At 38.5% G+C, this 26,330-nt stretch overlaps 1 protein-coding gene across 2 annotated transcripts; it reads left to right on the top strand.

The window, feature by feature from the left end:
* Positions 1-11,962: 11,962 nt before the first annotated feature.
* On the top strand, positions 11,963-26,202 carry TARS3 (threonyl-tRNA synthetase 3). Of its 2 annotated transcripts, XM_059482065.1 has the most exons (19): positions 11,963-12,217; positions 12,900-12,992; positions 13,776-13,966; positions 14,484-14,607; positions 15,675-15,796; positions 16,556-16,673; positions 16,899-16,963; positions 17,654-17,732; positions 18,936-19,082; positions 19,694-19,792; positions 20,109-20,275; positions 20,720-20,882; positions 21,487-21,624; positions 22,054-22,131; positions 22,231-22,331; positions 23,443-23,547; positions 24,344-24,416; positions 25,115-25,229; positions 25,345-26,202. In XM_059482065.1, exons 1-19 carry the CDS (start codon positions 11,963-11,965, stop codon positions 25,491-25,493), a joined length of 2,382 nt encoding a protein of 793 aa, XP_059338048.1. In that variant the 3' UTR covers positions 25,494-26,202. The 2 variants fall into 2 exon arrangements, 1 of the variants encoding a protein (XP_059338048.1); XR_009419410.1 differs by lacking the exon at positions 24,344-24,416.
* Positions 26,203-26,330: the final 128 nt, after the last annotated feature.

Below are 26,330 nucleotides of genomic sequence, written 5' to 3'. Positions count from 1 at the left end.
TAAATTAAATTACAGCAAGAATATGTACATCCCCCAAGTGATGGATGTGCACAGCGACAGTGAGAATGCACACTGCCAGCTCATCCCTCACACAGCCCTTCTCAAACCCAACACTTCCATGTCATTTGCCTGCATCAAAATCCCAAGGAAACCATTACAGCAGGGAAGAGTCATCTTAAAACAAGACTTTTGGGTGGCTGGAAATGCAGCTGGCTGTGTCTGGTCTGCTCTAACAATGCCAGCTGTACCTGGGATGCGCAAGAAATTGAAAAAGGCTCTCCTGGATACTGAAGAGATGGCCCAAGATGCATATAGAAGCCCAACCACAGCTCCCAGAGTGTGGGATTTAGCTGGAATGCCACTGTACTCTGACATTTTCTGATGCAAAGGACAATCTTTTGGGCATTCCTTGCCAAGAACAGCCAAAAATAATTTAGAGACTATCATCTTATATAGCAAAAGTTCTATTGTTGTTATAGTACAAAGACTCCATATCAGCAGAGTTTCATACCTCCTCAATGTTTCTCATAGGCATCTCCTCTAAGCACTGACTGCTCCTGGTCCTTGCAGTAGACAGCTAACTTCAGATGCCACCAACCCACTCTTTTATACCACTGCTCTTATTGGCTACAGGTGTGGCCTGTTAACATCAGGCCTGCTCCTAATCTTTGGTAATTAGTTCAGCTGCAACTCTTTAGGGGATACGATAACATTCTATCCCACCTTCATTTACCCATGCTGTATCCCCCTACAGAGATTGCAGTAATTAAACGTAAAAGCCAAAAATTAGAGAAATTCAAAGATCAGCAAAAATGTTTTCAAGGCCAAAGGTTTGCTTTTAGATTTTGTTGAAAGCAAAATTCAGGGAGAATAGACAAGGGAGGTCTGGATATTTTGAGACACGGGATATTGTGTGAGGAAGCATACATAATGCATTGCTATGGTAATGGTTGCCAGAGTTGGTGTCTTTTGTGGAAAAAAAATAAATTCTGTAAAAGTGTAGTTACATAAGCAACTGCTCCTTCAGTCACAAGAGCCATTCAGTTATCTATGTTATCATAGAACTTCTCATATTTTACATTTTGTGTGACAAGGGGAGCAGTTTACTGAAGTGGCAATTTATATAGAGGAAATGTAGATTTCCCTGAAGTGAGCAGGTTATTAAGGAGAGAGTCTGGTCTTTACTCCAACACACTGTACTAACAGTACCATTAACTACAGGGTCTGATAGCTGCTAATGTGACAACAGTGGCAAGAAATTAAAATAAGAGACTGAAGAGTACTCAAAATGGTAATTCTAAAGTGGAAATACCCATAATATTTGGGAAAGACACTTGTTCTCAGCTCTTTATTTCCTTTTCTGTTCTCTTCCTTCACTTCTTTTTTACACTTCTTTCTCCTGCTGTCTGTAGCCATGGCTAATCTGTTCCAGGTTCCAAACTGAGATAAGCAGCTTCCTGTCAAATAAGCCAATGCTGCTGGATGAATTGACCTTGACATGACTGCTGTGATGCCAAAAGCCACAAGCCAATGGTGACAATTGTTACATATTTTCACCTGATTGGTATTGTTGATGCATGTCATAAAAATACCAGGTGGTAAAGACACAAAGAGTGCAGTCCCTTGGTACATCAAAATCTAACCTCTTGAACCTCATTGAACAGTTGTGTCAGGCACAATCTGAATAAAACCTTTCCATATGTATGTTACCTGTGCTATTACCTCCCACTTTGCAAAACACATTTGCTCTGAAAATACATGCAAAATTGGGGATGGCACCATCAAAGCAGGAATACTGGCAGTGACTTGGGCATGCCAAGTAGCAGGTGTTTGCAGGAAACCAGTCAAGGTTTTCTCTCAGTATTTGCTGGCAAGAAATGGCTGTTTTTCCTGATCCTTGATTGCATTGGCTCAGTGCACCCTCTCTTGCAGAATACCATCCACGAGGAGGTGCATAATCCATGAGAATTTTCTCTTATAGATTCTTCCCACGTAAATTTCGTTAGGAGAGTAGGATTTCTTTTCTATTTCCAATGCCACTCCAAATCATTCAGATGTGGAGAAAAGCATGACCATTCATTAAGGAGCTCTGCACTCCCAGCACATCCTAAAACCTCTTTGAGGACAGGCTACTTCTCTAAGTGAACACTGGAAGCAGGAAATACGAGGTGCAAGCGCCAGAGCAGCACACAGTATTCCAGGTTTTTATAATCTTTTGGATGGCTGTATATTGACATCTGACACCTCTTAACATCATTACTAATTTAGGTAGTAGAGTGTTTATGTCATTTTTTGCATGTGTTTTGTGTTCCTTCAGAAACTTAATAACAATAACAATAATAAAAAGCATTTGAGCAAATTATGGCTTTATCAACTGGCATAATTTTATTTCCTGTTTTGTTCTTTTTCCTTTCCTAACAAACATTTGTATTTTTGGATTGGTGCCATGCACTGAGTTGATGTTTTTATGAAAATGTTTGTCACAATCCAAAACTTTCACTTTGAGTGGTAACAGGCAACTCAGAGTTCATCACTTTATTCATAAAGCCAAGAACACTAGCCCACGTATATAATTTCACGTTTATCTACACTAAATTTCCTCTGCCATTTTATTAACCAGTCAGCCTTAAGACCCATTTACAGTTCTGTGCATAGCTCTCACACTACCTGCATTGAGTAAATGTATATCCTCAGCAAATTTTTCCACTTCACTGCTAAGATCTTCTTCCAATCAATTTTTGAGTTTGTTAGGAAAAATCAATCCCCTGCAGATTTCTGCTGGTGACTTCTCTCTGTACTGTCCCAGTGCTCAGGTGGTTGAAGCCTTGGTGCTGGGGAATGTGGCATTCAGCACGGGTCTGTAAAGGTGCTGGGGAGCTGCATGGTCCCTTGTCTGGGATTTCCTCTGTAAGGATCACCTGCAGTTCTGTGCTCTGCTCCGTCCCTTGCACTGGGATCTGCCCTCCAGCAGAGCTCACAACCTGATGTGTGCCTTCCTCTGTGCCTGGCACACTGGGCAGCAAGTGAGGGGATTTTTTGGCATTTCCAGCAGTGGAGGACTGTGTGATTTCCATCAAGGTTCTCCATTAACTGAGGTCTTCTCAAAAGTGATTTTTTTCTATATGCAGTCCAGACTTATGTTCTTTATCATGTGATTTGATCCCCGTGATCAGACACACGTAAGAAAGAATGAACTTCACAAATCTGACTTCACACAGAAGGTAGGACACTAATAGCCTTTGCTAAAGGAATGTTTTGGGGCATAAAAAAAGTGGTTTAGAGCACAAATAACAATACACAGATTTGTGACCAAGTAGTCAGGACCCAATACAGCAGTTCAGTAGGGAAACTGTAGAAGATGAGTGGAAAGTCTGTGGTAATATGATTTGTTTTCATAAAGATGCAAAAAAAAGCAATTGTATATTAATCTGTTGGATATGAATGAATGTAGCCAAACAAATAAAACCTAGATGTTTGAATAGCTGTGGCTTTTTTACTTGGTTTGGACTTCACAGGCTTGATTTACCACTATGGTGCACTTAACTTTGCTGTTTGCAAATAGAATGTGGGTATGAAAGTCTCCAAATAGCAAGGAATTCAAAATCACATCTCTGAATTTGGGCTCATACTCTTCACTGATTTGTGTTTGGGTGCCATTTATTCCTCTCAGGGAAGACAGTGTCTGAATTTTGTTTGCCATATTCAATGAAGGAAAGGAAGTATTTGCCACTATGCCTTTGAAACACCAGAGTTCCATTTGTATGGGTTGATAAGGAACATGGGCTCTTTATTGATGCTAGCAAATCAAACCAAGAAATGCTTCTAAAAATCCTCTGCATCTGTCTCTGTGTGTGTGTGTGTGTGTGTGTATTGTGGCTAGGAAAACTGGGCAAACAAGTCATTATGCTATTGTTGCAATTCTAAATAATCATTCACAGTTATAATTTCAAATAGGCAGCCAAGGAATTGTCCTGTGGTGCACTACCATCTAGTGGCCCCATTGAACAGGGTTTTTTGGAGACAGGTACTGGTGCTCAGTATTAACTGCCAAATGCTGCATTTGTTCATGCTTTTTATTATTGTTATCGTTGTTAAGTTTCTGAAGGAACACAAATCACATGCAAAAAATTACATAAACACCCTACTACCTAAATTAGTAATGATGTTTAGAGGTGTCAGATGCCAATATACGTCTATCCAAAAAAATTATAAAAATCTGTTGCTGTGGCTTAACCCTGCACTTCTTTCTGAATAAATGCTGCTTACATGCTTTGTACACATTATTTTTTGTTATTTAAAGCAAGGCAAAGACTATCACTTTTACAATAGAACTTATAATTAGCAGTGAAGTTTTGACACACATAAGCTTCGTTTCCCTGTGCAAAATGTTCATTTCCAAATGACAGATTCCAAAATATTCTGAGATGAAAGGGACCCACAAGAATAATCATGTCCAAATTCAAGCGACTTAAGGCAATCACATACAGGGACTGAACCCACAGCCTAGGTTGGGTTATCAGCACCTTATTGCAACAAACTGAGCTATTGTGAGCTGTAGTCCATTCTCAGCTAGATTCCTTATCAACTTAGGCAAAGCATGACTCCAAACACACAACTGCAAATGCTGGAACTGAATGCTAACTACATAAAATGAAGCATTTTAGCAGTTTCCAAGGTTTTATTTCCCCTACTTTTATGTTCAAATCCCTGAAGAAGGAACTTAAATCCCAGCATCACAGCATGTATCAGGTTACATGCTGTTCTTACATAGGTGTTCCTCAGTTTCTATTAATCTGAAAGTAAATAAATAAAAATAACAGAAACTGTGATACTAACTTAGGCTGTCTGCCACACTCCAAGAAAATGTATGAGTAAAATATTCTTCTACATATGTACTTAGCCCTTAATGCTGAAAACTAGCAGTGTCATCAATGCATTGCATCACCACTGAATACCTATAGTAGAGACCAGGCATGATTCCTAGCACAGCATCCAAAAATCAACATCCAAAAATGTTCGTCATACAAAGCAGAATTGTACTTTACAAATGTCAGGTAAAATCAAATGCAATTAAAGCTTCAGTGGTACTTCACTTATACAGAAATTAACTCATGGGAAATGTTATTATTAAAGACACCATGACAGTGATAATTTTAACCTGTATTTGTGGAATGATTGGTTCAGTTGCTCCTCAGCAGAAAAGCTTCCTTCTTGGTCACTCATCTGACAGGTTTCGTGGAGCTCCATCTCTGCCACAGCTCTCAGTTTTGTTTGCTCTGGTAACGCTGGGGAACGCATACGGTCTGGATAACAAAGAAATTTCTCTAATAGATGATGCGTAATTCAAAATAACATCTACAGTTTGGTGTAATTCTGTCAGTGATGTTACATTTTGGTAAGTGGCTGGTTTAGGTAAACACAATATTTTTTGACCTTATATTCATAAAGTTGTTTCCCTATTCATATTTCCAATAGACCTGAGATACTCAGGTCAGACAATTTATAGAAATTTGGAAATAATAAAAAGTCTTACTCCATATAAAATTCTGTCTGGCCAATGAAGAACTGACTTTCTATGGTATCATATGGGCAAGTAGTAAACCACAGTTTCTCCCCATGAAATCACTAGGGGCTTTGTTTTATATTATAGGGAGAATTTTAAGTAAAGGAATCAAGTCACTAATCTTGATGCATCAGTGGTGCTGTAACACCCCCTAAGTTACTGTGAGGGAAACTCTTTGAAATAATGAGGTGAAAGAGTTCAAAGTGGTGTGAAAACAATTATGTGCAAGCAACTCTACATCCTTCAGTGACCACATCTCACTAGCACAGTTCACAGTTTTTGCAGTGAGCCACAGCAATAGTCCACAGCCTGAGTGACCTCTTGGAGCCATGCCACATTTCCAGCACCTGTCAAATGGTTCTTTCTGTAGGGCATGCAGACAATGGAAACCCATTAAAATAACCATATCTGCCAACAGAGGCGGGTACAGAGAACAGAAATTTGCCCCACTGTACATGGAGCTGATCAATAACAGAGATTGATTCTATTCTGTGTGCTCAGTCAGCCTGCCATAAAGAGTGTCTTTAACCAGCACAGTGGGCAGGATGGCACTGCTCTGCTAGCTGGGTGCTGATGCCACACAGCACAGCCATAGCAGCTTCTCATCATGCATCTAGACTGCATTCCCTCCTTTTGATTCCTTTGCCCTATCAGTCAGCTTTTAGAGGGTGGAGAAGAAAATTATTGTAATGGAAATAATGAACAATGTTCTTTTCCATCATATCTTTCTGTGCACCTTGTAACACGGTTTATCAAAATCGATCTATAAAAATCCACGATGCCACAACACATCGTGCATTTTAATTGAATCTGCAATATATGTATACATGAATTTAAACAGATTATTTGCATTAATTAATGTGAATATATAGCAGGTGTTTTTCTTTGCCTGTTATCCAGTCAATTATTACTAGCAAAAACAGATTCTGAAACTAGCTTTGCACATTTGATAAGCGCTGCTGGGGGAGGGGAAGGAAGAAAGAGTGTAATAGTGGCTGAGCTAAGGCAGCCTGAGGCATTTTTCTGCCTGCACAAGGCACAGACAGACAGAATGGATTGGGGACATTGTTCCAACAGTATCCTTTACTCTTTTGGAAATGTGTGGCATTTGCTTTCTCCTTTTTCTCTGTATCTCCTGTGATGTTGTCAGGGAGACAGAGTCCTTGACTTGCACCCCGCAGCTGAGGCCATCCCCCTTTAGAGCAGTACTACCCCCAAACCTTGTACCCACTGGAAGATTGAAATCTGTTCTGTGACAGGCCTCTGCACGATCTGTTTAGGTGGCATAGAATAAAAACCTCCCTGCACTGTCTCTTCAGTTAATTCAGAGGAAGCCCAAACTTCATCCCAAAAAGTATATTCCAAAAGACCTGGCTTTATAATGTATTTATGATCAATTGTATTTAAATGTATATGGTTTTTTAAAAAATGATAGCATAAAGAGGCTCTTTTTATAACATTATAGTCTGTGAAGTACATTGTCCATGTATTAAATTCCCCAACAACATTCGTGAACCTCCTTTGATTTTCTTGTTCCTGCTATAAAACCTTGCTGTAAATTGATCTTGAAAAGTTACATTAAATGGGCATCTTTCGTAATTAAATTAGGGTAAAATGTCTGTTGCTTTCTCATGTAATTAGAACTCCAACTGTCAATTTTAAAAGTAATCAGGTTGTCAAGAGAGGGCACAATCTAGTTATTTTAAAGGGCAAAATGGTTTTTATATTTCAATTTTTCATATTTAGTTTATTAATATTTTTACAGGACTCAGACTTCTTTCATTTATAAATAGTTGTAATTTTAAGGTGTTTAAAGCTGGTACTGAATAGATTGGTGAAAGATGTGACTATTTTAATTACATTCTAAAAGGACAGTCTCTGTATAACCTTGGAGCACAACCCTGCAGTCATTGCTGAGAAAAACTCTAGCTGACTTGATAGACTGAAATTTAGAATAAAAAATAAAAATAGGTCAGTAAGATATAATTGTGAGCACTCTGCATGTTTTCACATTATCTTTGCTAATATTGAGCAAAATATTGTTCCGTAAATCAGCACGGCTAGTGCCCGATGTCCAAATAACCATTTGATTCACTTCACTTGTATTGTTGGTATTTAGTAATTCAATCCTTTTTCACACAGTTGTTTACAGACAGACACAGTAACTAACCAGAAAAATGTGAACAGGATCACTTACTCGGGCTTTTGCCTACAGAACTTCTCTATCTATTTTTAATATTTTGGAAAGCGGAAGGAACATAAACGATCAGTGTTACATTTCTTATCTGAGCGTTATCAGTTTTCTATATTTTCTATATTTCTATACCTAAAAATCCTTTTCCCTATCCTGACTTTCATTTCTTAATAGCAGCAATTTGAGTATTCAGCATTTTATCAGGTTAAATATTCTAAGTATAACAATAAAATATGTTTAAATTTGTTTCTACATATTATTTTCTCTTTGATAACAAAGAACCATAAAGGCAGCAAATACTATCTCTGGTTTAGTGCAAGAGAGAAAGTAAACACTAATTATAGCAAATAACTATTAGTGTCAAAGGATTGCAAGACATTACCAATATACACTTAAGCATTTCAGAGCAGACAGTGACCTTACCTTCATAGCCAAGGAGAAAGCATGTCAGCAAGTTAGGAGAGACCTCCTCCAAAATGGAACAAAAGGCAGAGAAAGCACCTGGGCCTTTTAAATAGAGTTTATCTAGAAAATATTCAGTTCTCTTCTTGTAGCTCTCCTGGGACCAAATGTCTTTGTATTCCTCCAAGGAAAAGACTCTCTTGTAAACCAAATATGACAGCACTTTGTTCACATCCAGCTCCTCCAGTATTTTCTCTCTCTGATTGCTTGGGATTTCAGAAAGCCACTTACTCCTGCTTTCATTTTCTCTTCTGGTAGATTTTGCACAGTTGTAAAACCAAGACTTGGCTGTTCTTCCAAACATTTTGATATTTAAGTAGAAAATAGAAAATTCTGCTTCTGCATTTATTGTGCAGTACTCAGTATGCAAAATAAACATAATGTGGATGGCTAGAATGCAAATACATACTGCTGTCTGTGATTATTGTAATTCCAATGGAATAAAGAAGGCCTACATACAAATTATAAAGAAATCTAGCTCAATGCCCGCAGCCTCCTAAGAGGATTACATTACACTAATTAGCCCTTTACAACTGTTAACAGCTTCTGAACCGTAATGATGAGACTGAGAATTGCTTAGTTACTGTTACTTTTTAATTCTGTGACTGATCTTCAAAGATATCCCTTTGCAAAAAATAATTCATTCTAGAAGACAGCTGATCAAACTGAAATAATCTGTACAAGCTGGTGCAGGACATAAAATAAAGCATCCTTTGTACACTTTGATTTTATATTCCTCAGAGGCCATACCCAAACCACAGTACAAATGCCCTCCACTTCTTGTTTTCCCATAAAATATTAGCTTTAATATGCAATGCAATTACACATTTAAAAAGCATGTTTCTATATATATTTTGTAAACCTGTATGCAAAAGGTAAAAAAAAAAAAGGCTAGAGATTAAGACCTTTTTTGTGAAGGTAAATACATAACTGCTAAGAATAACAACACTTCTGCATGTCTAGATTTTTATGCCATTTCCAAGCAAAATAATTCATGTAGCGTCCATTTCCTGAGCCAGGTTTACCAGTGGAGATTACTGCAATCCCAGTGGAGGTGTTCTGCCACTGATAATCATTCATTGAGGATCACACATTACATAACCTCCCTTATGCAAATGCTCCTTAGTACATGGACTGCTCAGGCTTGTTTTCATACTTTCTGTCAACACAAATTCCCTGTATAGAAAAGCTATGAATACTTTCTGCATCCTCCTCCTGTTTCTTAGTCTATTTTTTCTATTTCTACTGCTGCCAACTGATAATGCATCCACGGCCTTGCTCGTGTGGCCTTACCTGCACTTTTCTAAAGGGTAGTTGTGGAGGAAACAAAAATATTTTGCCAAGCTTTTAGTCCAACGAGTTTTAGAATATTTTCTGTTCTTGTGATCTTAAGTTGTAACTACTGTATCCTCCTGTCAGGCTTCTTCTGTTTCCAAAATTTCAAGTACTTATCAGTTAACATTAAAGTTGACCACTGACCATATCATAATGCAGGAATTTTATTGACTATGTGAGCATCCAGTCAGCCAGCAAGGCTTCCCAGAATTGTTTGGCAGCATTGCCTGTCACCTTGTGGTTGTTTGCAGATACAACAAGCCTCTGTGTGACACATCGTGTGGAGCAAGGACCATGGGATTGTGTTTTATTTGAAGGAATATTTATGGTCCCAGTTTACAATGTTATGGCTTATTGGCCATAGCAGTGAGATTCTCACACTCCTGTGAACATCTCAGGTAGAGCTCCCTGTGCTCTGCACATCACCCACCAGAGAGGACCCTCTGGGGGGACAGGGATGGTACAAAGCAGCTGCAATCCCAACCATGAGCCAGGGAGCACAGCTAAACCAGGGTCATCTGCAGAGGGCAGAGAAAGTAGCCAACCTGTCTGGCATGTCTTCTAGGTAGCCTTTGAAAGCAGGGGCTCTTTAATTCTCAAAATTCCCTCTGGTTTTGAACACCCATAGAGGTAGTACAATTTTTTTTCTCTCTTCAAATTGTTTCTGTCTCAGAAGTTCTACTAATTAACACCATATTATCTCAGCAGATAAAAGATCCTCATAGAGAGTACTGGCACTCCACATATGTTAGACAGCAACCTCTGAATCAGCCTTCTCAGCCTCTACAGCTTCGGAGGGAAAGTTCTTCCATTACTTCACTAAATGCTAGAGCAAGCCCAAAGCTACATGTGTTTGAGTTCATAAGGCACTACCCAAAGATGAGATACAGAGGATATAACCTGAATACATTTCTCAGAGTTCAATTTAAAAAACAAATCTGTCTTTATTTTATTATGCTTATAACACTGCTTGTCATCAGTATCCTAAGCAAAGTAACTAATTCTGCACAGTAGTGAATTTAAAAATTAAAGGAATAGGTAACCTATCAAATTAATAATGAAATGGATTTCTAAAGGAAGCTATAGATTATGTGTTACATACGCCTGCCAATCCAACCTCAAAGAAATACAACCTTCCTGTAGTGAAGGATAGACATAGGTGTTGTCAAGTTGCACCTCTTCAGGAAAGGAAGGAAGAATTGGGGCAAATGAAAAAAGTACATTGGTATCAGTTTGCTGAGGTATTTTAACCTAAAATTTGTGAGTATACACTACAGGAGTGTCTTTGGACTTGATGCACTGAATAATTGATTTTTTTCTTCTGAAGGAGTACAAAGTTTGGAGCCAGAAATCTCCCCATTATTTTTGTTGGTAAAATAATATATCCTTATAACCTCAACCGTGTTCTTATAAAACCTTAAAATCACAAAGAAGAGTAGATGATATAGGAAATGTATCAAGTTGTGAAAAATTACAAAATTTATCTCTCTGCCTTCTCACTTACCATGTATTTATTTCTCACTGTGTAAATAGAAGAATAAAATGCTAAAATTCTGATTTGGTAATTGCCAATTTGGTAATAAAAACCCACACCTTTTAAAGTCTGAGTATAGGTTAAAGGCAAAAATTTGAAAGTGTATGTTAAGAAACTGAACACAGAAAAGTGAATGTGAAGTGCAATAAAGGGAGGAAACTAGATAAATTGCAGATGGCAAGGAAGTGTTTAGGACAAAAGAGTACATGAAAGTACGTGGTGTATATAAAAGATTTGTGATGGAGAGCTATTCTTTTCCCAGGGTCAAGGGTCTGAGGTATTTAACTGCAATGAAAATGATGCAGCAGACTGTTGGGCTGTGCAACAGGAGTTGTACAATCTGAGTCCTAATACCTGGCAACTCAAACCTCTTCAAAGTATTTACCTTCGTGCTAAGTTCTGCAATTTGTGCTAAGATGCTCAATAGTTTCAATCAGCCTGATTTCATACGAAATGATGTTAGCCAGGAAGCATCCACTACAAATAAGCTCTGGCAGTGTTTATTTGACATTGAAGTCAAATAAGAATGCAATCGACCAACACGTTTTAACAATGCCATTGTTTCATAAAGCGTTTAAGGAAAGACTGAATGTGGCACATGGAGCCATGCTCCACTTGACGCGGTGGTCCTCGGTCATAGGTTGGACTCGATGATCTCAGAGGTGTTTTCCACCCCAATTGATTCCGTGGATATCTGCACTTCCCAATTGCTCACCGGCCTCGGGTAGGCTGATGGATCACCGGCACAGCACCAGTGGCTCTATAGAGCCGTTTGCCCATTTAAAAGGAGCGATGGGAGCAGGAACGTCCCTCACAGCCCGACCGGGCTCCGCTGGCAGCGGGCGGGGCCGGGGCGGAGCGCGCCGGGGCCAAGATGGCGGCAGCGGCGGCCGCCGAGGCGGTGGAGCTGCGGCTGTCGCGGCAGGAGCGGGAGCTAAGGTGGCTGGCGGCCGAGGTCGGGCGGCTGAAGGAGCCGCAGGAGCTGCACTGCCCCGGTAGCGCCAGCCCCGAGCTGCAGCGGCTGCGGGCCGAGAACGAGAAGCTGCGCTACCGCCTGCTGCACCTGCGCCGCAGCCTGGCGGCCGAGCTGGGCCGGGCGGCGCCGGCGCAGCCCCCGGCCGGCGGAGAGGTAGCGCCGGGAGCGCTCGGAGCGGGGCGGGACGGTGACCCCGGGCGGGAAGGGACGGGACGGGGACACTCACGGGGCCGAGCCGCCTGTGCCCAGCCCCCGGGAGCAGAAGCCTGTCGCGGTGTCTGCCCGCAGCACTGGGCAGTGAGCTCTGCCCTTGTGCCAAGGCGGCGGGTTCATAAAATGGTTTGGGTTGGGAAAGACCCTAAAGATCATCTTGTTCCAAGCCCCTTGCCATGGGCAGGGATATCTTCCACTAGACCAGATTGATCATAGCTCCATCCAGCCTGGCCTGAACACTGCTAGGAATGGGCATCCACAGCATCATTGGGCAACCTGTTCAAGGTGTCTCACCACTGAAAGTTGCTATGACTGCTCACTGCTCTGGTTTGATCTCCAACCGTCGCTCTCAGGCAATTTTGCTAGTGATAGTTGTAGTGGTAACATTTGGAAAATTTTGTTGAGGGGACTTTGCTTGGTGAGCAGCATTGCTGTGTCTGCAGAACATCAAAAGGATGTAGTTCAGATGTGCCATGAGAAGTCTTTGTACTGAGGACATACCTTCCTCCCTGTAATTGCCTTTCTAGCCCTATATTGTACTGATTTGGTTTGTTTTGATGATTGCTGGGAAAAAAAGGTGATGGTATAATAGGGGTATACTTTGTATTCTCACTGTTTTCAGAAAGTCTCCAGTGCAAGTCCAGCTGATGCAGTGAATCAAATTAAAGAGGAAAAGAAAAAGGAAAATGAATCTGTGAACCAGCACCAGAATGATGTAAGTGGTTCTTTAATACCACGTAGTAATACAAGTGGTTTTCAGCCAGGTTCAGAAAAGGCACTCAAATCTGGAATACTTTGCTGTATTTTGAAATCCCAGCTTTTGGGGAGAAAGCTTGCTATAGCACATAGAAAAAAACCTCACATTATTCAAGAGCTTAATCTTGCATTAGTAGGGTTACTGATACATTATTAAATCTCTACCTTTTATATAACGAAAGGATTTGGGTTATTGGAAAATAAAGCTCATGGTTTTGTGGTGCCTAAGGAGGGTGATGGTTCATGAGCATTCATGATGGCTGAAGGGGTGTTGGCAATATTTCTGTAGTACAATAGAGCTTAATAATTCACCTTAAGCTAAGGTGAGTTTTACTTCTCTCAAAATACAGGAACCTTCATGTGAACTGTCTGGCTTGAATCTGATGCTTTGAATGTAGTGGCAGAAGTGCGGGCTTTTTGGAGTGATCCAAATTTCTCCAGGACATCTGCCAAATGCAAATTTTGGGTCAGGAATATAAGCTGCTTTCTGAGGTCCAGCTCACAGACTCATTTAGACCCAGATTGATGAAAGTGCATGGAAAATCACTCTAAAATAGTCAGTAAGTTAGATGGGACTATCCTGTATATTACTATTTATAAATGCTTTGCTGAATTTTAGTGTAAATTCCAGTACAGTTAAATCTGGACAAGTTGGAACCTCTGGGGATGCACCAACACTGTGAATCCTTTTATTCTCTTTGTCTCACAAATATGTGTGCGTGACCAAATTTATGTCTTACAGCTCCAGTGTGTGCCAAGCTTCATAGGAGACAGACTGAAGCTTTATGAAGCACTGAAAAAAGAACATGATGCTTTGCTAGCTTACAGAGCAGCCAACCAGAGCAAACCTATCAAAATTACGCTGACTGATGGGGAGACACTTGAAGGGGAATCTTGGAAAACCACGCCATATCAATTAGCTGTAGGAATTAGGTAATGGCACATTCAAGGAGTTGTACTTCTGTAGTGATCAAACTATTACTATCATTTGTCTCTTACCTTGTTATATAAAATGTATATCACGGTCACTGGGTGGTGGCTCCCTTAAATTGGTTTGCTTGGAAAGCATTGGCACTTCAGCTTCATGTAGTAGAAACAGCTGGTTGCAGTTCTGATGCTTGGGATTCTGTGTGGGATCATAATGCTTCCAATTAAATCTGTGGCACTGCTGGGAATTGAGAGACATTTTGTGAGTCAGCAGAATCAGTAGAACCTGTTGTAAGGAGCAGCCTTTCCTCCAGATCCCCAGCGCTGAAAAGTGTTAAACAAAACCTCTCAAGACCTTAAATACTTGCCTACTTTTAAGGTTTAGAACCTTAAGAAGACCACAGAAGCAAAAGTTTATGGTCTTCAAGTGCTACAAGATGTGGATGTGATCTTATGGGGTTTAGAAATTCAAAGGGTTTTACAAATCTGAACCTAAATGTTCTTGTCTCTTCTGTTTCTTTAGTCAAGTGTTGGCTTCAAATGCAGTCATAGCCAAAGTGAATGGTGAGCTCTGGGATCTGGACCGTCCACTGGAGGGAGATTGTACCCTAGAGCTGCTCACCTTTGATAATGAAGAAGCCAAAGCTGTGAGTAAACGCTCTGCTTTCTGCTTGATTAAAGAAACTAATGACATAAAATTGATTGCAGCATTAAGCTTTAAAAATATTCTATTAAAAAAAACCCACAAAACTATTAAAGTAATGTATTTCCTATGATTCAACAAAGATTAAATTCTAAGTGCCTGTAGTCTGAGGGTGAGTAAAATCTGTGTCCTTTTCATCCTTCTCTTTTGCATAAACAAGTTATTTCTCAAAGGAGTTAGCACAAAAAGCCTTGATTTGTATGTGAACTTGAAGCAGTCTGTGGTTTGGCTCAGTGCATTTGAAGATCAGATGATGAAAGCAGAGTGAGGCAGTCTCAACTGTTTTCTAAAAGCTATCCAATATTAGACTTGAGCCATAAATAAAATCTACACCCCCTGGTACTGGCACTGTTAATTAGATCCTTAAGTAGACATTTCTTAGTCAATTGAACTATATGTATACTTAGCAACTTGACTGAGATTTTTCTTTTATGGTATTCAATCTGAAGCTTATGTTATCCTTATACGCTGGGATTGGACTTCAGTTTTGTCAAATAATTATTCATGTGATGAAGCTTGTTGGAGACATTTCAGGAGCCTGTCAAGGCTTTATCTTATAGCAGTAGCTCTGAAATAGTCTCTATTAATAAGAAGTCAGAACATCAGACTGGTATTGATCTACTGTGTTGTTGGCTTCTCTTCTAACATTTCAGGTAATGTACTGAATGTGAACAATGGCAGCCTAACTGGCTACATTGCTTTAGATGTGATTAGTGGTGCACAGACTTCAACTGAAATTAACTTCTAAATAAACAAGGTACAGTAATTAATTTGAAGGAATTGTGCGGAGGTAGAGTCATCCTCTTTCAGACTGAAGTATGATGGGCCTTTATCTTTTCATTTTGAAGTATTCTAAATAAGTAATACAAAGTTGTTTTACTTCCCTCAAAATTTGAATAACATTGGTTCCAGTCTGTGTCCTACCTGCAGATATCTCTAGTTTGCTTTTTCTTCTTTTTAGTTACACAATGCCATTGACCTCATGGTTTGCTCAGCTGACTTCATTTACAGGTTTATTGGCATTCAAGTGCTCACATTCTTGGAGAGGCCATGGAAGGACATTTTGGGGGCTGCTTATGCTATGGACCACCAATTGAGAATGGATTTCATTATGACATGTATATTGAAGACAGGTAAAATTACCGTGTCTTAGAACTTTAATACTCCCTATTAAAAATTAGTACTAGAATTATTTTGTTTGTTTCTGCATGTTAAAAGTATATTCTGACTCTAATATGATTTGAAACAGTCTTCTATATATACAGTTCAATTGAGTGTGTGTATATATTTAAATTTAGAAGCAGTAAGAGATGGAGCTGTTCTGTGGAAAAATTGCAGTGTTTGAGTTGAACTTTCTGAAATTCCTGTGAGGCAAAGGGGAAGGTTTCCTTCAAGAGTCATGTTTGGTTTCCAGGGGCCACAGTCACTTGTAGAAAGGGCACAAATGTAACTTGTCTAGGTGTTTACTACTTTTCTAATCCTTGTGCACAGCTTTACAATTCTGTTTTTTCCTTGTTTATCCTTCTGTAGGCAGGGAGAATACTGAATCTGCATGAGCTGATAAACTGGCTCTTGGGGCTGGATTGAGCCTTTTTCCCCCTTGGTTTGTTTTTTTCCTAAATCACATGTATATTTTGAACTATAGGTCTTCCAGACAGTCAATCATGTCAAAGACTGTTCTAGACATTCAAAGGAATGATTGCAATGGATTTTTCAGGGTGGTACTATCTGTGTTTCTGGGTTTTATGTCTGAAAATACAGCTGATTGTAACTAAGAAAAAAAATACTGTGACAAATCACAACACATTCCATGTTTTTCGAATTAGACCATTAGAAAAATGGGAGTACCAAAATAATTAATTTATATTTCTTTTGCCTGTGTCTTTATCTAGAAGTGTATCTAGTACTGAATTCCCACTACTAGAGAACCGTTGTAAAAATATCATAAAAGAGAAACAGCCTTTTGAAAGGCTAGAAGTCAAAAAGGAGATCCTGTTAGACATGTTTAAGGTAAATCTTTAGAGTAGCTGTGAATCTGATGTGGGGGTTTTTTTGTTGTTGTTGTTTTGTTTTGATTTGTTTGGTGGGGTTTTTGTTTGTTTTGGGGTTTTTTTGGTTTTTTTTAGTTAGAAGTATCTTTTACTGATGCACTTGTAATATAGGTATACAATGTTTGAAGAGAATTTTATTATCCATTTTGGTAACGTTTCTGGCTTTTCATGCTTCCACACACAGTATAACAAGTTTAAGTGTCGTATCCTTAATGAGAAGGTGAAGACACCAACTACCACAGTATACAGGTAAAGAAATATACTTGAACGGTATTATTAGGTATTTTTATAGCTAATTAATTTAATTTTAGAGAAAATTTTGGGGGTTTTTTATTCTGAGTTCTGAATTTTTGTGTGATTGGGACTATAGTTTGCAAATAATATTGCTACGTAGGTATAGTGTGATTTTCTTTCTCTGCTGGGACAGATTAGGTTTCAATTTGTGGACAAATGTCAAATCCAGTTTTTATTTATTCCCTCTGGTTTCAGTAGACTGATTAAAATAAGTTGCCATCTCTGACATTATCTTGATGCATAATGTATAGAGCTAATTCTAGCTCAATGTGGGGTGAGGAACCTGCTTATTCAGTTACTTGTTAGTTGGTTGGAAAATGGCAACATCATTTTCTGTTTGATGTGCATACTTTAAAATTTCCTGGCCAACTTGAACAAGTTCACATATGGAACTGTATAAATTGGCAAATGTGAAATGATGCTCTTGAAAATGGATCAGTTGTTCTGAGCATTTACTGAGTGAATATTCCACTTCAGGTAGAAGGCACAGTTACATTTAAGGTCACTAAGTTTGCTGCATTGTGCATATTTATATTTACTGGCATGTTTGAATGAGTCAAACATGAACTTGTGTGCCATTAGTGAATGTATTGAAAAAATGTTGGGTTGCTTGGAAATGAACACTCTTTTTGTTTTGGCATGTAGATGTGGTCCGTTGATTGATCTCTGCAAGGGACCCCATGTGAGACACACTGGAAAAATTAAGGCCCTTAAAATAGTTAAGGTAAGTTTAAATTAACTGTGCATCAAAGCTGAAATAAATTGTCAGTTGATTTATTGATATATTTATTTTTCTGATCTGACTGTACTAGGATTGGTCCTTTGTTTAGTTTTCTTTGCTTACTGTACAGTAGTTCTTCATTTCTTTTCCAGTTCCCATTGTACAAGTAGAATTACTGACTTTAATTGTTGATCTGTGTCTGACGTTTACTGATTCTTGGCTAAGGCAGTAGTACCTCAGTGAAAGTTACCACCATGTTTTGTATCAGAATATTGGTGTAGTTACCTGCTCATTTAGACTGATGAAGAGCACTGCAAAACTACTCTAGCTAGTGGTGACAGATGAGCTGTGGAGCCAATTCTGCTGTGTGCAGGAGAGAAGAGCAGCCTTAGTGCTTGTGGCAGGACTGTGCCACTACCTCCCATCAGCACTGCACTGCACAGGACAAATGTCCTGCTTAGTCTGACTGCAAGGGGGTGTACACGCTCTGTTCTGCAGTAAGTTAACATTAAGATACTCACTGGGTCAGAAAACAGTATTTTGACTTTGTCAGGTACAGGAGATTTTTCAGGTACAGGAGATCAAGTGGGCCTCAGCAGGTCTGCAAGTGCTGCTGTTAAAAAATGGCATTGCTTCCAGGGAAGCCAGAGACCTTGTTTGCAGAGGCCTCTGAATGTGTGTTGTAGTTTAAGTTACTCACAGATCCTACTTTTGGTAACCTTATTAGACTGAGCTCTTTGGAACATTCATCATTGTGGCTTTTCCTGGCTTCCAAAATGAAGTGTATGGAACTCTTGAGTTCTGGGGATTGAGTGGTTAGAGGGTTAAAATTGCTCAGATTTAATTGTGAGAGTTAGGTTTGGTTTGCCTTTCTTGTTTTCCTACTGCATTATGTTTTCAATGTAAACAACTCCTGTCTTTTTAAAAGCCATAACACGAAATAATAAAATATGCTGTGATGCGAGTTAAAACAAGGTACCTAAGCAGAATAAAACAGGATTTGACCTGTCACTTCTGCTTGTCTTCTGTATTAGTATACTGACTAAAAGGCACTGCAAGTCTCTTTGTATTACAAATAAAAGCTGAAGGACTGTGTATAATTCTTTTCCCAAGGAAAAATACAAGAATGTTCGAATGGGTTAGTGTTTATCCCTCTTTCCCTGACATTATGTAATGTTATCCTAAAGTATGGGTTTTGTGTATCAGAGTTCCTCTACATATTGGGAAGGAAAATCTGACATGGAAACTCTGCAGAGAATATATGGAATATCCTTTCCTGATAACAAAATGATGAAGGAATGGGAAAAAGTCCAGGAAGAAGCCAAAAACCGGGATCATAGGAAAATTGGAAAGGTACACTATTCCACTGTCTACTTTTCATACTTCTGTTATAGAATTTATTCTCTTCTCTTGTATTTTAGTTTTGGTTTGATTTTTTTTTTTGTTGTTGTTGTTTTTTGACAGTTTTAAGGGGAGCCAGTTCTATGTGCTTCTTGGTGTTACACTTTAAAATTTTAGTTCTACAAGCTCATGACTTGCATATGAGTGTTAAACTAATGTTGGGAAGAAGTTAATGGCTTTAGTCCCTTAGTTTAGGGATATAAACCTTAAACCTATTAATGTAGAGTCTTTTCATATCCTACCTAAACCACTCTGTTTTCACAGAAGAGAATTTATTTAGAAATTGTGTAAATAACATGGTCTGGTCATTCTTTATAATTGGTGGAAATTTGGGGAAATGTGTGTTTACATGGTCAAAGAATCAAATGGAATTTGGTGCTCTTACAAATCTCTAAGAGGAAGAACTGCAATTAACTGGTCTTGCTGAGAACTTGTAGACAATAAATCATCTTGATGCTGTAATGTCCCATCTTTGCAAGCAGAGTCTTGATGTGTGTGAAGTAGTTACATTCTGCAATTCTCTCTGAATTGTTATTAGAGCATTCTGGTTTTGATTTAACTAGGAGCAAGAACTCTTCTTCTTTCATGATTTGAGTCCTGGAAGCTGCTTTTTCCTCCCTAGAGGTGCCTTTCTGTATAACACTCTTGTGGATTTCATACGGGTGAGTATGTACTGATGTTACAAGTCCTAACAACTTGATTGTCATTTGTTGTTAAGTGATAGGCCATTCATAGTGCTGAGCTAGCCACAGAAAGAGAAGCATCTATGTATGTAAACATATACCAGATTTTTACAAGGATTATACATACTTAACCTTTTTGAAAATAAGGCAGAGTGAAGCTGTGTTTTTTCAATTGTCTAAACTCTATGTGTGCAGTAGTCCTGTAAATTGCCATCATAATACTACAGTTGAAAAGAATCAAGCTTTTGCTTGTCAAAAGCTCTCTCACCTTTTCAATGTTGCATTTGTTGTCCAGGGGGAATATCGCAGGCGTAATTTCACTGAAGTTGTGTCTCCGAACATCTTCAACAGTAAACTCTGGGAAGCTTCAGGACACTGGCAGCACTACAGTGAAAATATGTTCTCATTTGAGATTGAGAAGGAAACCTTTGCCCTTAAACCCATGAATTGTCCAGGACATTGGTTTGTACTCTCAACTGGAAAATTTCTTATTTTATGTCATTTATCCTTTTTGGGGCTGAGGAGGAATAAAAGGAGTATTAATACACACAGTAATGTATGTATGCAGTAAGTCTGCACTGAGCTGGGTTTGTGCATGCTAATAGTAGTCTGTACCACTGGTAAATACCAATTCTGTGGCATAGAGGTGGGCATCGGATGTGATATTCCAAAAAGGGTATGGATTAACCTGTCTTGATTTACTCTTGCAGTGTTTTTTTTTCTCAGTGATCTTTAGCAGTACACTGAGTGGTGTGCTCCTTGTGTTTGCCTGTCTTTCAGGATGTAGACACTCTGAATGAGTAGTTAAAAATGTGATTACTGTCTGTACTGAGCTTTGTTTATTTCTGTGTTGCTTAAATCTCCTGTAAGAGGGATAAAAGGAAGGTTCTTCCATGTTCCTTTCAGCTTGATGTTTGCCCATCGGCCCCGATCCTGGAGGGAATTGCCTCTTAGACTGGCAGATTTTGGAGTTCTTCACCGAAATGAGCTCTCAGGCGCTCTGAGTGGTTTGACTCGTGTAAGGCGCTTCCAACAAGATGATGCTCACATCTTTTGCACAATGGAACAGGTAAAAAAAATAAAAAGTGCCTTCCATATCCCCACCAGTCAACCAAAAAACCTTTCCCTCTCCCAGTGCAAACTGACAGTAAACAAGACAAAAATCCCTGAAATATTTCAACTCTTGGTTCTTCTATTGTATAGTGTAAAGCTGCTTTTGGTATTTTTTTCCCTACGTGGTTCATTTTATTTAGAAAGATGCATTTGGGCAGTTAAACCCCAAAAAATAAGATGTGTTGCATTTTCCATCTCCCTCTGCAAAAAAAAGCAGTTGATCCCATTGTTTTCTATAGTAATGCTGAATAAAAACTTAATTTTGTCAGCAGTGCCATAGATTTTAGTGGAACTCCATGTAAAAATTTATTTACTTTAGTTCAAGATACAATTTGACTCCAGAACCTCACGCTTAACGAAAATACCACTTTTCTTGCCATGCTTTGAAGCCACAACACCTCAGATCTTGCTTTGCCCGTTAAATGGATTTGGGTTCCTTGGATGTAATTTACAAGTGACTTTTAATTCTTTCTTATGTTCTTGTTATGAGAAATTCAGTAGCTTCAATTACATTTTTATGTAAGTCAATTTTAACCTATTTAATATGTTTCATGTTTAAGATTGAAGAGGAAATTAAGGACTGTCTTGATTTCTTGAAGTCAGTGTACGCTGTCTTTGGCTTTACCTTTCAACTACATCTTTCTACTAGACCAGACAATTATCTTGGAGATTTAGAGATCTGGGATCATGCAGAAAAGGTAATTAATTTAAAATCAAAAAAACCCAATCCCCTTAATATTTGTACTTGCAGAGATAGATATTTAACTGAGTTCTTCCTTGCTGCATGGGGAAATTGCTTAAATCACATGCTAAATACTGCCCTTGGATCCTTGTAGGAAAGTAGCACATTAACTCTGAAGTTTCTATAGAAAATCAGAACTTTCAGATTCTTACCTAGCCCCTTACCTTGAACTAGTTAAATTTCTATTTTTTTGTCTGATTAATCATTGTAGTTACACAAGGAACCACTAGTTCCACATTATTTATCATAAATGAGAAAATGCTTGAACAATAGAGGTTGTGCTGCCTTTTGACTCCTTTTGAATTTCAAAGGCAATTGCTTTGACTTCTAGTAATTAGAGGCCCTTCTGTACCTTTTTTAATTACTCTCTCATTATTATGATTAGCAACTACAGAACAGCTTGAATGACTTTGGAGAGCAATGGAGTTTGAATCCAGGAGATGGAGCGTTTTATGGTCCTAAGGTTAGTGACTCAGCATTTCAGTATAACTTTGGGATGGACAGAAATGCAGATGTACTGCAAGCAAACTATATTTAGTAACTGTGTCATTTTGCTTCACAGATTGATATTAAAATCAAAGATGCAATTGGTAGGTACCATCAGTGTGCCACCATCCAGCTTGACTTCCAGCTACCCATTCGGTTTAATCTTACTTATGTTGGGTGAGTGGTTCAGCTGAATATCTTCCTTTTTAAAATGAAATTAAACAATAGCTTTCATTATCTGCAATTCCCATTATGTACTAATGCTATATTGCTCATTTAGCAAATGATTGGCTTGTAAATCAGTCAGCTGGTAGGCAGAGCAGACACCCCCAGTGGGTAGAGGAGCGAGTCATGAACTTGAATATATTTTCTCACTGTAATGATAGCTCACTTTGATTGTGAATGCAGGAAAATCTCATTTTCTGTCTTGTCAATTTTGAAGACAATTGATCATAAGTAATGCTAAAAACTCCTCAGATGAGTCAGTTTTCTTTTTCAGCCTCGTCATTGTGTCTCTGTGGGATACACAGCACACAAATTCAAACATGCCCTAAGGAGCAATGTATGTTTGTACTAAGTGGTTCTTTATTTTTATCTGATTAAATTAGTTAACTTGGAACATAAACCAAGTGCAAACAGCTTTTAGTGAAAATCTGTCTGGTTTCCAGCTAGGCCCATGGAGGAAATTAATTTTAGTGCCACGTTGACTTGAATACTCATTTTCTGGGTTGTATCTTTGCAAATCTGTGTTTGACTTTTGCATATTTTGAAGATGGGGAAGATAGATAAGAATTTGTAAGTTTTGGTCCTGTGGCATATTCTACAGTAAATTTCATAGCTTTTATGATAAGTGATAATATTATGAACTGGCTTTTTTTTTTAAGCCAGTTTTTTTAAATTTCAGGATTGTAATTTAAGTGAAGTAATTAAAAGTAAGGACAGGTAAGTTCCTGTGCCACAAAATAAAAGCAAGTCCTAATGGAAAGAGTGCAAGGAAGAACATAAAATATTAAAATGCACAAAAATGGTGCCGAGTCAGTCAAATGTCTTCTCAAGCTTAAGAGTGTCTCTGCCACTAGCTGCAGGCATGATTATTTTAAATTAGAATTTCTTTAAAAGCCCAGCTGACTTGAAGTACATTTTTAGTAAAACCAGTAGGCTTTTCATAAGTATAACTAAAATTTGTCTTTATGTTAAAAGTAGAATCAAAAATATTAGTAAGATTACATGTGTGTGACCTAAGATAACTTTATTTTTAAACAAAAACCTTTTATTTTTTTTTTTTCAGTAAGGATGGTGATGACAAGAAAAGGCCAGTGATTATTCACAGAGCTATTTTGGGATCTGTGGAGAGAATGATAGCTATTCTAGCAGAAAATTATGGAGGAAAATGGTATGTGGAAATCTAAGACTTTAACAGTTCTAACAAATGGAATTCTAAGAAGACTTTAACAATGTAGAAACTGCATATCCTTCCTATTGTCCCATATATTATAATGCAAAAATAATATCCCTGAAGTTTTCTCAAAATTAGTAAGATTATGAGAAAAGTCAGGTTTTCTGGTCTGAGTTGTATGATATCCATACAATTTCATGAGACTGCAGAAAAAATTAAAATAATGCAGAAATAGGAATTGTAATTGAATGTGTAAGTCCTGCATTATTCTTGTTCCTTTTTTCTTCAAAATTGTGCTTGTGTACCAGCAGGATGCCAGATGTATGTAAAGCAATTATTTGTGTATACACAGGCATTAAGTAATTGTAATATGTGAAATATTTTTGTACTTCTAAGATTGATCCTTTTATCTTGGATAAGATCTGGAAGTATTTCTTCATGAATGTATTTCAATTACTAAGGAAGAGTTAATTTTCATTTTCAGTCACTTGACTGTCCATCTTCACTGTAAAGTAATAGATAAAAGGGAAAATTATGCAGAAAAGAATTCTGTTTCAAGTTGTGAAGTCATCTGGGAAGAAACCAGAAGGTCCCAACTTCCCAATATGTAATTTTACTGGAATCAATCTGTTTGCTATTTTGTGTGAGCTTCAAATGAGGGAGAATACACTATCCAGCAGCCTTAGCTAACATAAATAATTCTATACAGAAGTGATTATTGTGGAACATGACTGTGGCTGTGAGTGGAAATGTAAAATGCACCTTTGTTTCCTGTCTGTCCCGTGCTGGCCAGGCCGTTGTGGCTGTCTCCACGGCAGGTGATGGTTGTGCCTGTGGGCCCCACCTGGGAGCAGTACGCCCAGCAGGTGAGAGGACAGCTTGTCTCCTTTGGCTGCAGGCAGATTGCAGAGATCCTTTGTGCTTGTCCTAGAACAGGAAATTAATGCGCGATAACCCCAGAGACGTGTTTAGGGGGAGAGGTCAATTTTTCAACATAAAAGTTTCAGTCCAAAATTTGTATATGTCTGAGTAAGGGGTATGCAACTTTAAGTATTTTGGGTTCTTTAATTATGTGCATACTTCTGTAATTATTCAAGGACAAAGCATCCTGGATAATAAACCTTATATAACTAATGCTTCATTACAGCACTCACAGCTCTAAGTAGGCAGAGCCAGTTTCTTCCATTTCCCACCATGTGTATTATTGATTACATCCCTTTTGAACCATGGTTGGTTTTACATTTTAATGCAAGAATAAGTGTGTTTGTTCCTACTCCCCTTTGTTCTTTCTCTGAGAACATTTTTTTGACATGCAGTAGCAGAGCAGCACATGTTTGATATAGATGTTATCTTCTGTTGTCTCCCTGCTGGGGTGTTACTGTGTGTGCAGGTTTCTTCAGATAACTTCATTGAAATCCTTATCATCCACAAGAACAAAATTATGCATATGCATGAATTAATTATTGGAAGAAATCAATAACTGCAGCATTTAAAAATGTATGTTGTAAACTATATAGTAATACTAAGAGGGTTTTGGTTTCTTTGGATTTTTTTTTTTTTTTAGGTTTGCAACCAGTTTTTTGAAGCAGGATTTATGTCAGATGTGGATCTAGATCAAAGTTGCACATTAAACAAGAAAATTAGAAATGCACAGCTGGCTCAGTATAACTTCATTTTAGGTAATTGCAGCATCTTACATTTCTGAATATCATTTAAGTTCTAATGTTGGACAAAGTTTGTTCTAGGCTCATTTTCTAATGTAGATTGTGTAATATTTTGTGCTATGTCTTGCAGTGGTTGGAGAAAAGGAGAAAGCAAATAATGCTGTCAATGTACGAACCAGAGACAACAAAGTTCATGGAGAGATTTCAGTATCTTCTACTATTGAAAAACTCAAGAAATTGAAGACTTCACAAATTGCAAACGCAGAAGAAGAATTCTGATGTTGCTGCTAGGAAAAAAAAAATTAGCCGTCTATGTGAAATGTTTCTTTTTTTCCTGCACAGCAGTGATGCTCATCTGAGAGAATTTTCAGTTCATGGATATACAAACTAAGCAAATGGAGCACTGTTGGTGCTCCAGGAAAAGCATGAGAGGACAGATGCACCTGCCAACTCCTTTAACAATCGCATGGGTTTCCAATCTGCCCGAATTGCAGAATGCTTATTTAGGAAGTCCTACACCTCTGATGTGGTGGGTTTGCTGTGGAAATAAGTCAGGGCTGTACCATGGTGGGGATCAGGAGGCTGGGAAGGACAGGGGAGATGCTGGGGGTGCTGAGCTCCCTCAGTCACGTAGCAGGTACCTGACTGTGACCTGGCATCCTGAGCCTGGCAGTGCACATGTGCCTCAGGAGCAGTTTGCATTAGGTTTTCTTCTAGCTCCGGATGGTAACAAAAATTTGGGGGGAGATTGAATAGCTTGATTGTTTCAGAATGAGTGTTCAGAGACTGTGAATGCACTGGAGTCTTTGTTGGAAGTCTCAGTGTAAAAGGCACTTGTGGAGCTGGTGTGATGACTGGTTGCTGTGACGGTGGTTGCCAAGAGTGCAGTTCAATCTCTATAACTTTGTGTGAAGTGTTTTATTTTTTCCCCTCTGTTTGCTGTTGTTTTGGCTTTTTACTAAAACAAAAAAGAAAACTTTGAAAAACCTTTCTGTGTGTAGTTTATTGTTTTATTTGCTACAAGTAGTTAGGATGCTGAAAAGGAGCAGAGGAAAATTTTAATTTTTTAAAACAGTAAGCTGGACTTGAAGCTGGCCATATTTCTGTTTTGTTTAT

Source organism: Ammospiza nelsoni, chromosome 14 (assembly GCF_027579445.1).
Source record: "Ammospiza nelsoni isolate bAmmNel1 chromosome 14, bAmmNel1.pri, whole genome shotgun sequence".
Taxonomy (NCBI): Eukaryota; Metazoa; Chordata; class Aves; order Passeriformes; family Passerellidae; genus Ammospiza; species Ammospiza nelsoni.
The sequence above is the reverse complement of the archived record's forward strand: the minus strand, read 5'-3'. Positions and strand labels throughout refer to the sequence as shown.

Bases quoted from the DNA above. Each gene is read 5' to 3' on its own strand.
- TARS3 (XM_059482065.1), top strand. From the start codon at position 11,963: ATGGCGGCAGCGGCGGCCGCCGAGGCGGTGGAGCTGCGGCTGTCGCGG. The intron at 20,883-21,486 runs GTAAAAAAAATA...TTCATGTTTAAG, and splicing joins TCTTTTGCACAATGGAACAG to ATTGAAGAGGAAATTAAGGA. The intron at 24,417-25,114 runs GTGAGAGGACAG...TTTTTTTTTTAG, and splicing joins GGGAGCAGTACGCCCAGCAG to GTTTGCAACCAGTTTTTTGA.